This window comes from Cervus canadensis, chromosome 33, assembly GCF_019320065.1.
Source record: "Cervus canadensis isolate Bull #8, Minnesota chromosome 33, ASM1932006v1, whole genome shotgun sequence".
Taxonomy (NCBI): Eukaryota; Metazoa; Chordata; class Mammalia; order Artiodactyla; family Cervidae; genus Cervus; species Cervus canadensis.
Genome location: NC_057418.1, coordinates 29394001 through 29405989, shown reverse-complemented (window position 1 = coordinate 29405989; position 11989 = coordinate 29394001). Strand labels below are relative to the sequence as shown.

General features: G+C 42.0%; 1 protein-coding gene across 3 annotated transcripts; it reads right to left on the bottom strand.

The window, feature by feature from the left end:
• Positions 1 to 267: 267 nt before the first annotated feature.
• On the bottom strand, positions 268 to 11947 carry GTF2H5 (general transcription factor IIH subunit 5). 3 transcript variants are annotated; one of them, XM_043457034.1, is made up of 4 exons: positions 11820 to 11867; positions 10913 to 10996; positions 7046 to 7188; positions 268 to 673 (listed from the first exon to the last, which is right to left on the bottom strand). In XM_043457034.1, exons 2-4 carry the CDS (start codon positions 10913 to 10915, stop codon positions 493 to 495), a joined length of 327 nt encoding a protein of 108 aa, XP_043312969.1. In that variant the 5' UTR covers positions 10916 to 10996; positions 11820 to 11867; the 3' UTR covers positions 268 to 492. The 3 variants fall into 3 exon arrangements, with proteins under 3 accessions (XP_043312969.1, XP_043312970.1, XP_043312971.1); XM_043457035.1 differs by lacking the exon at positions 7046 to 7188 and having other exon boundaries at positions 447 to 673; positions 11820 to 11947; XM_043457036.1 differs by lacking the exons at positions 7046 to 7188; positions 11820 to 11867 and adding an exon at positions 11780 to 11803 and having other exon boundaries at positions 447 to 673.
• Between the last annotated feature and the right edge of the window lie 42 nt (positions 11948 to 11989).

Sequence of the window (11989 nt, the reverse complement as noted above, 5' to 3'; positions counted from 1 at the left end):
AGATATTATTTGAAAGCACAAATATTACCAAAGTTCCCACCTTGGCATATTGATCTAGTTGAAACAAAACAAACCATACCTACTCTATCAAACCCCCAATTACTAATAGGAACAAGCAAAAATGAGTATCTAGATTATTAGATTGATGATTTAAAAGCATATTTCATTATATTCTTAATGAAATAAATTGGCATTAAAAGGTAGGAAAACCAATTACATTTATGTCTTTTTTTTTTTACATTTATGTTTTAATAAAGGTAAATAAAAGCCAATTAAAAAAATTTTTTAATTCTAGGGTATATATACTGGGGGTGGGGGACAGCACAAGAAAGTCAGTTCAGGGGCTTTTTTATGAACAAACGATACTCCTGTCTTCCCCATGAAATGCTTCTGAGCAATTCTGTAAATCAAACCGGTCACACAAGACACTGAAAGGTGACAGTCTCTCGCACTTGTTACTTTTAATTCCCGAGGGTTCAGTAGCTAATATTTTCACTTCTGGGTAAGAGAAAAGGCATTCTGGTCCATTAATTCGCCTACTCGCTCCTGGAGGACATTAACCAACTCTGCTATTACGAAGACATGAGTGTCATCAATGTCCTGAATGATGAACTTCTTCCCGAGGGCATTTGACTCGTCCAAGTACAGCAGAAACTGCTTCATGGCAGGGTCACTGTCGAGATAAAACACGTAATGAGGAGACAAAGACAGCGGAAACTGCTTCGTGGCAGGGTCACTGAGAGATAAAACATGTGACAAGGGGACACCTTGCTGTCTAGGTACACCAGAAATGAAAACTGAGCACAGAGTGTTTGAGGATGATTTTAAAAGTTGTAAAGTGTTCCCCAACCCCTCCCTTCTCTTCTCTGCCCCAAGGGTTGACGATTCACAGATGCAGCTTCATTGAGAACAGTTAGTGGAAGTTTAGAAGAGACTGACGATGAGATTTTAACGATGAGATTTTAAATAATAATTTGTCAGTGACAAGTGAAGCAAAAAGTAAAAGCAACAGTCACAGCTCTGGGTTTGGGTTAACAGGGACCCAAAGCATGGCCCTGTTGACTGATTTTAAAAATGTCAAAGACAATGTATGGCTGGTAAAAATATTCAAGTATTTTTCCCTTCTTTAATTCTGAACCTCTAAGTCTGAACTACCATTCAGAATCTTTAAAGGAAATTCTAACCAAATCTCTTTGAGCAAACTGAGCTCAAAAAAAGAGCTAAATTCAACTATTTGTGATTTTTAGCTTGGAATAAACAGGATAGCCATAAAGCAAAGAGAGAAAATTTTCTGAATTTATAGAATTGTTTTTTATAAAAACCTGAATCACAACAAAGGACATAATATAATATACAATAAAGTGTTTAGCAAAAGATGAATATAAAATTATGTCAAGTTACATACAAATTTTTTTTAATTCTTAGAGAAAACACAATCTTAGAGAAAACATAATCTCACATAATCTTTCGGTTTTTTTGACGGATGTCAACATCAATTACAAAAATGACTATTTAATTCAAAGAGGTCAGTGTAATTTACTGAAAACCATATATATCTTATTGCTTTTAAGTACAAACATAGGTATATGTGAAGCTAACAAGTAATGGATTTAAATTACTAAATGAGTATGGTGCAAGGCATATTAACTATGAATAAAGTCAAGTCTTCCTGAAAAAATGACTGTCTTAATTACTTTCAACAACTTGCCTTCAAAAATAGTTTTATTAACAATTTACTATGCTCTAAAATGATGTTAAAAAATAAGCATGTCTGCCCATGTCAGAAATGACGCAGATTTTAAATTTAGCTCCTAGTATGTTTGTTACCTTAGGTTCAGAATACTTAGGTTATATTTATCCACTTAAGTTTGGCAAATTCAGTTAAATTCTATAGTTGCAGTATCAGAATGACCATACTAATGTAGGATATTGATTTGCTCAGAAGTAGTAAATACACTATTTTAAGTTTTATTCTCTCATTCAATAAAAACTTACTGAGTACCCAACATGTGTCAGTGCTATTGTGGTCTGGGGGATCCAGCAGTGAAACAAACAATAATTTAGAACCCTTTCTATCGTGGAGCTTACAGTCTAGTGGTAACACTATGACAAACACACAAAAAGCAAGGAAGCGGAATAAGAAATGGCAGAGATGACAGTGACGTGATCTTGGAAGTTTAAGTAGGGGCCTCAGGGAAGGCCTTACTGAGCAGGTGGTATCTGAACAAATGTCAGAAGGAGGCAGGGAGCGAACCATGGGGTGACGCAACACAGAACTGCCCAGGCAGAGCGAACAGCAAGGCCACAGGGCTGGAATAGGGCAACCGGTGGGGTGGAGCAGCACAAGATGAGGTCAGAGTTTTATCCTGATTTAACTTACAAACTGACTTGACTTTTAAATGTTAAGGATCATACTGACTGCAGGGCTGAGAAAAGACTGGTGGATGGTGGAGGCAAGGCTGGAAGGAGGGAGACCCTTTAGAAGGTGACTGTGGTAATCCAGACAAGACACAACAATCTGGACCTCAGTGGTAAAAGTAAGGTTGGGCAGTGGCTGAGTGCTAGACATAGGCTGAATGTAAAGCCAACGTAACTTGCTGAGACTTGACTCGAGCTTTGAGAGGAATTAAGGAGATGCCAAGACTTTTGGCCTGAGTTAATGGAGAGATGGAGCGGCCTTGCACTGAGATGAGGAGGAACACAGAAGGACAGGTGGGCAGTTAAGATCAGGAGTCCAGTTTCAGGCATATTACCTTTGAGATGTCACCTGCATGAAGCGGCTGAGCAGGAAACTGGATATACAATTCTGGATTTCAGCAGTGAAGTCGAGAATGAGGAGTTAGTCAACGCTGTCTAGATGGCATTTAGAGCCACGGCCAAGGAGTGAGCAGAGCTAGAGAGGAAAGTCCAGGCAGCAAACCCTGGACACCCCAACCCCAAAAGGTTAGGAAGGAAAGGAGAAGCCAGCAAAACAGACTATAAAGTGACCACTGAGGACGGAAGAAAACCTGAAGGGTACTTGGAAGCTATGGTAACAAAGGATATCCAGGAAGAGGACGACCAACTAGGTCAAATGCTGTTAACAGGAATAGCAAGATAAGGACTAAGAACTGACCACTGGATTCAGAAAGTTACTAGACCTTCACAAGAGCAGTTTCAAGACTATGACAACACAGGAGAGAATGTGACTGGAGTGGTTTTTAGACTGAGAGGACAGAAATAAAAAAAAGGGATCAGAGACGTATCTTCTGAGAAATTCTGCTACAAAGAGCAGGAAAATCAAGTGGGAGTTGGAGAAGGATGTGAGAAGCAAGAGTGTCTATTCCACACCCTCCACCCACCTGGGTTGGGGGCAGCATTATAAGGCAGTAAAGAAAGAAAAGTTGAGAAAGCAGGACAAAAAGAGGAAAACTGTGGAAGAGGTGTCTTTAAATAGGACAGGGAGGCTGGGATCCAGTTCCCAAGGAGGGAGGCTGGCTGGAGATGGGAGAAGAGACAAGTCATTCACAGTTAGAGTCGGGGCGGGAAGAGTGTATGGGCCCAGGTTCATGTGATAAAGCCTCCTTGATGTTCTGACTGCTTCCATTTTCTCAGTGAAACAAGAAACAAAGTGACCAACTGAGGTGAGGACAGGGGCGGTTTTTGTGATAAGAGAAGGTGAAATACCACATTTCATTCATTCCAAGAAGATTTTAATTATCTCCCAAACTGGGATGGGTCTTAATTTAATGGCATGTGATTTTTAAGAGAGACATAACATATTGCTAAATTTTAAAATTGATGGACTCTTAATTTGATGAAATGTAACAGCTTGACTAGGAAACTGGGAGAACAAATGAACTTAGGAATTTGCAGGCTACATTTATTTGTCATGAGTTTAATAACAGTCATGAATTTGAAGTGAGACCAATCAGTATGCTCTCCAGCCATCTAGAGTTGTGCAAGTAAAGGTTCACAACAGGGAGAGAGCTGGACTGAACCCGACCTGGTGAATGTGACCGAGACAGGGCCAGGGGAGCTGAGGGTCTTTAAGAGGACGAGTGAACTGATGGAAGCGAGCGTGCGGGGCCCGTGCAGGACAGGGAGGAGCGGGGGGGTCAACAGGCTGCAGGCCTGGGAGAATCAAAGGAGCTGCCAGGGAGGTCCAAAGGAGCTGTGTGTGTTAGTTGCTCAGTCGTGTCTGACTCTGCAACCCCATACACTGTAGCCCACCAGGCTCCTCTGTCCATGGGATTCTCCAGGCAAGAACATCGGAGTGGGCTTCCATTTCCTTCTCCAAAAGGAACTATAGACCTAGGGTATTAGAGGGCATGAACTGGAAAGAGGAGGTGGTGGTCTGAGGTAGGTGCCTGAAACAGAGGTTTTGAAGAGACCGCAATATTGGTAGGTGTGACAATGCAAATGAATGGCGACAGCAGGACAAGGAAAGCTCATTGGAAAAGGAGGTCAGGGAGCTGAGAGGTCATCAGGGGACTGAAAGGACTACACACATGAAATCATTTAAGAATTTCTGGAGCCCTCCTGAAGAGTGACAGGTTGCCGTCAAAGAAAAACCTTCAAGGAAAGACTCAGGTGTTTGTAGATGATTACAAGGGAGGATTACTGGGTGGGCTCATCAGATGTGGAACTGGGGGGTTTTTCTGGAGGGGGGAGGGAGGATTTCTGGAGGTGGCAATGAGAAAAAATGTAGATATCCATCCCATTTCTTGGCCCAAAGGTACAAGAGATATAAGAGAAGAAAAGTCAACAGAGCGGGCTCAGGGGAAAGCTAGGTTTTTATTATAACAACAAAAAAAAGGGAATTGCGGGGGGAAGAAGGATGGAAAGTTGAGAGAAGAAGCAGGGATCCAGGGGGTTCCTGCTCTCACCAGGTTCTAGAGGCCAAAGTGGAAAGGATGGGGCGGGGGCAAGAGGGAGGTAGAGTTAATGTGCTGATGAACAGAGCCATAAGGTAGTGAATGTAAAATGAATGAAGGATGACCTGGAATCTGTGGCGTTTTGGGTGACTGAGGGCCTAGGAATGAGAGTCTCAAGGCTGATAATGACATGAAAGAGGAGATTGAAAAAGTTGGCTTAAAACTCAACATTCAGACAACTAAGATCACGGCATCTGGTCCCATCACTGCCTGTGCAGGATGGTAGAGACAACAGGGGTCTTCTAAAAATACAAAGAGAGGCAATGTGACGGTCACAGATTTAAGCAGATAGTGAGGATGTTAAATTTACACTTGCAGTAACCCCCTACCTTTGGCAGTTACACAGAATAAAAATTTTAAGTAAGAAATTTTTGTAAAGCAACACCATCCTGTATGTTGAAAAATCTCACTGAAGTAAACAATCGTACCAATCATTGATACCCAGTCTGTGAAATATTAAAAAAAGAGTTTAAAGAGTAATTCTAGAAAGAATCTGGCAGTAATGAAGTAGGCTGAACAGGGTTCTTTCAGATCTTACAGAAATGAAAATGGGAAGGCCCACAGGACGGGGAAACAAAGCTTTAGCTTCTCTACAACTTCTGTCCTCCTGCTCAGACCCTTTTTGAAACCTCAGCTGCTGTCTCAACTGCTCCAAGCCTATAATGTAAAAGGAGGGTGGGTGGGAAGAGGTGGAGAAAGGAAGAGACAGGTGTGGGGAGACAGAAACCACCCCTTGGCTTCAGCACTCTACACCCAGGCTGCTCCCTCCTGTCCCTGCGAGGAGGGACGTGCCTCTGTCTCTCTCGTGGTGACCCTGATGCCCACTTCACCCTCACAGCCTTTCCTGTCCTGAACTGCCTTAGACCCCACAAGAATCTCAGTATCTTCTACAAAAAGCACACATTCAGAGGCTTCTTAAAAAGATACACTTTAGGTGACAGGGCAGGTGATAGGGTTAAAGTTAATCCTTTAAAATAATCTGTGGGTCTAAATGGAACAATGAGGAGAAATAAGGACATTACAAATACTGCTGTCCGAATTGATACGTTATCTTGTTACTGTTTGAGTGCGGTATACTCACAGACAACACACAATTGACTAGTAACTGTTACTGGGATTAGAGACAGCAAGGGTTAAGGGGTTGTGAAGACTTCATCTCCAGAAATTTTATAAATAAAATACATCTACATACTTTCCATTAAATAAAAGTTGAACAAACTGAAGTGCCAGGTGACTCACATCTGTGCTTTTAACCAATAGGTCAGTGTTTTCAAAATTTTTGCCATTTGCAGACTACCCCTGCCATTTTAGCCATCTCCTATTACACGTGCATTATGTATTACTCAAGTGTTTTTTTTTAATTGCCTTTAAATCAAATTAACATTTCAGCTTAACTTCAGACCTAGTACAAAATCACCAGTCATCTTGATGTTTTTTTTCCCTCTGATGAATTAAGATGGTCATAGAAAAAATATTTTTGTATATAACTAAATCACTCTGCAGTAAACCTGGAATTAACATTGTAAATCAACTGTACTCCAGTTAAAAAAAAACAAAAACTACTCTGATGTAACTAACCAAAAAGGAGGCCTATTGAACAAAACTTTTCTGTACTGAAACTTGAATTCAATCTATCAAGACCCACTCTAGTTCTCACTGTAGTAGTAGAGAAGCTCTAAAGGAACACTAATAATCTGGAATTTAAAGTGAGATTATACCCCTTGATTCAATTTTATTACCAAAATTCTTTCAATAAGCAAATATTTACTAAGTAGCTCTCTCTATATATATCTCAGGCATTGTTCTGGGTGCCCAAGAAACTTCAGTGAATGTGGCCTTGCTAAGAATAGAAAGCAAAGGCTCACAGAAGACATTATAAATACTGTGAAAGAATAGGACAGTGGTTAGACTGGTTTGACCTTAGTTCTGATTTGCTTTTCATATAGAATGTAGGTTTGGAAGCCAAAAGTGTAAGGACAAGACTGGTCTAATACTACCTACTTCTCCAGATTTTTTGCTCTCGTGCTGTGAACTGGCTGGAATCTGCACCTGTACTACAAATCTTCCTTGCTGAAGCACTTGCCAAACCAACTGCGATTAAGGATCACACCAGAGGTCTGCTTGAGCACCTGCAATCAGACGCAAACACGAGCTGAGCATGTGCGGCTTGCTTCAGTAACTGCTGTGGTTGGCTCCATTCGGGAAACTCTTGGTGTGAGGCTGGCAGGCAACGACAAAGGTGGATCCCAACAAACAGGAAGTTTTCACCAACCTCATTTTGACAAAAAAATATGAAAATCTTTAGACTCTGGTATTTGATAAGCGTTGGGAAGAAAGAATCTTATGATATTCATGTACTTTTCAATTTTTCAATTCACTGACAGTTGGGACTAAATGGTCAATGTTATACACTATTTATTTATTTTTTTAATGTAGATCTGTACTCCAATTCACCTAAGTGCTTCATACATCTATGAATACTATGAGATGGTAAACAGAAGTATACAGCTGCTGTCATATTATGAACAGTCTCCCCTGTGGCATCAAGTATAGACATGAGGGGCTGAAGGACTCTTTCGGGCACCACCATCCCAACAGGCGCACCTACTCATGAAGGAAGGGCCGCTGGCCTGGCCACGCCCTTTACGACTCTATTGTTGCTTAGGCCTGGAGTCTTCTTGGAAGATCTGGATCTTTGGGAAGACAGCTGCCCTTCTGAAAAATCGTTCAGGCTACACTTTACGTTTCACCTTGAAGGGAAGAATTAAGTTTTGCAAGGATAGTTGTTGTTGCCTAGTCACTAAGTTGTATCTGACTCTTCTGACTCCTTGTCCATGGAATTTTTCAGGCAAGAATATTGGAGTGAGTTGCCATTTTCTACTCTAGGGGATCTTCCTGACCCAGGAATCGAACCTGGGTCTGTTGGGTCTCCCATACTTGCAGGTGGGTTCTTTACCACTGAGCTACCAGGGAAGCCCCTGGTGAGGAATAGCACCCATCTGAAAAATAAAATCTAGTCTTGGTGCAAAACAATTCTCCACTGCGAAACTGATTACCAAACTTCGGCTGATTAAGAGCACTGTGTTAAAATCCTTTTGTATGCACAATTCTGACTTAGTAGATTTGGGGTGAGGTCGGAAAATTTTCATTTCTAACAAGCTCCAGATGGTGCTGGTGCTGCTAGTCTGAACAATACATGGAAAAACAAGGTGACAGAAGGCCACTAGTGCCCAGGGACAATTTCGAGGCTGATCACAAGCAAACCAGTGGGAGGTCGCCCCATCAGGGAAAAAACTCTCAGTTCCTCTTACAAATTTGTGCTTTCTGTTCTTAGGGCTAAAACTGAAAGCCTACCACCAAAACTTTAATGAGTCTCCCAAAGTTTTGCTCTTTAAAATGCTTCCCAGCTATCATTAAAATATATATATGCATGTGTGTAATACAATTCTAACCGTCATTCCAAAAGGACTATTTTGGAAACAAACTACATTATTCCCAGGTTATTCTTGAATAGGTACGAATGACAAAAAATGGATGTGGGATGGGATTAAGAAGCACAGCAAGGACAGATGGAGAAGGCAATGGCACCCCATTCCAGTACTCTTGCCTGGAAAATCCCATGGATGGAGGAGCAACTCCATGGGGTTGCTAAGAGTCCGACACGACTGGGCGCCTTCACTTTCACTTTTCACTTTCATGCATTGGAGAAGGAAATGGCAACCCATTCCAGTGCTCCTGCCTAGAGAATCCCAGGGATGGGGGAGCCTGGTGGGCTGCCATCTATGGGGTCGCACAGAGTTGGACACGACTGAAGCGGCTTAGCAGCAGCAGCAGCAGCAAGGACAGAAAGACGATGTGATAAAAGAGCCATCACACATCATGAGGAAAGGAAATAAATATTGTTGGACAATTATTCAGCTATTTGACCCCCCCAAAAAAAGACAGCTAATTAAAAAAAAAAAAAAGACAGCTAATTTAATATGCCCCTCCTCTCAATAAATTCCAGACAAATGAAATGCAAAGTATCAATCAAAAGAAAAATATGAAGACCCTAGGAGAGAGGTGAATACCGATCAAATCCAGAAGGAAGATTACATTTGGAAGAACTGGAAGAAATAAAAGGGAAAACAGCTGACAATGTGTGTGTGGATTCTCTGTGTTAAAAAATAACATTAAAGGACCAACCAGGAAAATGTTTTCATTAGTGACGACAAAGTAGTAAGAAAAATAAAAAACAAAAAGTGGCTCAGAAGTGTTTTCCAAAAGACAACAGCACAGTATGCTTGGAATTCTGAGATCTAGATCCATCCCTTGGCTTTCCCAAGTGAACGTTTCTCTCATTTCCAGCGTTTACTTTCATCACCAAACAATCTAGTCTCTCGTGTTAAAACAGTGAAAGAAACAAGCAGCAGAGTCCCTTAACAAATCCTTCTTCTGTTACCAACACATTTCTCTATTTTTTTTGCTTCCTGGTGGCTCAGACAGTAAAGAGCCTGCCTGCAATGAGGGAGAGCTGGGTTCGATCCCTGGGTCGGGAAGATCCCCTGGAGAAGGCAATGGCAACCCACTCCAGTATTCTTGCCTGGGAAATCCCATGGAGGGAGGAGCCTGGCGTGCTGCAGTCCATGGGGTTGCAGAGAGTCGGACACAACTGAGGGACTTCACTTCACTTGTTCATTATCAAGACAAACAGTCTCCACTTCCTTTCCTCCCTTCCCCTTTCTGAAGTATCTATTCCACCTCTTCACTAAATTAGTGGAGCTCTGATTAAAAAAAAAAAAGAAAAAAAAAATCAATGACGTCTAGTGTGTCTTCATCTTATTCCACCTCTCACCACCACTTAACACAGCCTACTTGCTTTAGTGAAACGTTCCCTTAGGTTCCCTCCTACTTCAATGGCTGTTTTCTTAATTGCCTTTGGTGGTCTCTCCACTCAAGCTAAATCTGCACTATCCATAAAGCAGCCTGCTAGTCACACGTCACTACTGAGCATTTGAAATGCAGCAAGCCTGTGACTGTGCTGAAAAAGTAAAGGAGACATTGGATTTTGAAGCTCTAGTATGGAAAAAGACTTAACACGATTCTGAAGTGTTAGTGTGAAATTTGAGGATTTTGTACCTGGTGAAATACTTCAGGCAGACTGAGTTAAATAAATTTCACCTGTTTCATTTTACTTTTCAGTGTGGCTACTAGAAACTTTAAGACTAAATATGTGACTCATGTTATATTTCTACTGGATGGTGCTGCTTGAAATGTCAGAGTATCCGAGGGTTTGGTCTTGCTCCTCCCTGAACGGTGCCACCATAGAAACAGTATCATCATTCATATGAAGGCTCACATTAGAGGTAAAGAAATGTAGACAGTAGTATTTTCAGACAATCAGGGAAGGATTCCCAGATGAAACAGAACTGTTTGGTGGGGCAAAAAAAAGCAGAGACTGAGCAAGACTGGTCCCCAGATTTTCAAACTGGGGATAATTGAGCCCTACTTTAGCTTTAAGGAGCTAACTCTGCCCATAGCTTTTAGTTTCTCCTTTGGAATGTGTGCCCAGTTTAAGAAACCTTCAACTGGCTCTCTTGTTTTTTTCTCTTCTTTAAAGACCAAAGTTTGTGTGACTTCGGCAGGCCCTAAAATTCTAGTTAATCCCTGATGATTTGAAAATACAAGCACTGTTCCCCTAAAGAGGATTAATTTAACAAATATGCTACCTGCCACTGACCAAAACTTGTTGGAAATAACGCAATTACATCAATTCAACAGAGATGCTGAAAACTGGCACTAAGAAAAGACTCAGCAACAAAATTTGTCCCACTAGTTACTAAGTGAGAAAAATGAAGTTGAGAAAGCTCAAAGACTTGATTCATTAAGATCTTAAGAACAAAGCAACTAAATGGATTTTGGAAACAGCACACATGCAAATCAAGATTCAATGTGCAAAACAAACAAGAAGACTCAAAGTGCGGATTTAAAACTTAATAAGTATCAAAACTACTAACCATTCTATAAGCACTCCTTTCAAGACGTTGACCATCTTTTCCCAGTCAGAAGGTGCTGATGACTCTAAAAATGCTAACAAAAGCCTAAGGTGACAAAATACAAAGGCATTAACTTCAATATCCTTTGGTGATTTACTTCTGAACAAAGGCAAAAAATTAAATGCCAAGACTAAACATATAAGTCTATGAAAGACATAGAGCTAACATTAGGAAAACATCCTGACATTCTGATCTTTTAACAAAATTCAAACGAGTCTATCTGGGATAGTAACAATGCACAAATCTTATTTGCAAACAAATCCTACCCCCAGTCAATCCTAATGAAAGCCTAACGGGGCCTAACTCCACAGCAATGTGGCCAATCCAGGTTTCAGACACGGCCATTAATCAAAAGATTTCTTTTCCCTACCCGGAAATATGATAAAAGGTAAAATTCTCGGAGACAGGAGTCACAGAACGGTAGCTTCGCAGGGGGTCTTAAAAATTTTATGGGGCTCCGACCATCTCGTTTTACAGATGAGAAGGAGCGAAGAGATTGAAGTCGCAGCTACCTGCAGAAAAAGAACAATCTGTGTCTCCGGATCTTGTGTTACTTTGCCAAATAAAATCTGTACCCCAGTGACGTGTGCTTGAAGGCAAGGAACCCATTCAGCGCACGCCAAATTAACTCTTATTAAACTTCCACACCTGGGCGCTGGGCAATGCGCCCCCAAAAGAAATGCACAGTTCAACTGCCGCGGGGCAGCCGCCCGGCCTCGTCAGAAAGAGACAGGACAGTACCCTGTATCCCCGCAACCTGAAAGACAGGTTTCTGGGACTTTCCCCTCTCCTCTTTTTTCCTTAGAAACCCACAGAGCTTCCACGCACCCCAGGCTCCCCTATGGCTCCGGGAGCCGACGCCACGCACCTTCCACCCACGGACCCCTCAGCGCCTCAGCACCTCAGCACCGACGACAGAGTGCGCATGCACCTGCTACGTCATCGCGACCGCGACGGCCTCGCGGGTGAGGCGTGCCGGCGGGGAGGCGGGACGTGGGCGGGGCTTCGCGGCGGGGCGGGGCGGGGCGAGGTGAGGGC

Excerpts from the sequence above, each read along its gene's own strand:
- GTF2H5 (XM_043457034.1), bottom strand. Across the intron at positions 674-7,045 it reads GTGTTTGCGTCTGATTGCAG|TGACCCTGCCATGAAGCAGT; the intron begins GTGCTCAAGCAG and ends TTATCTCGACAG.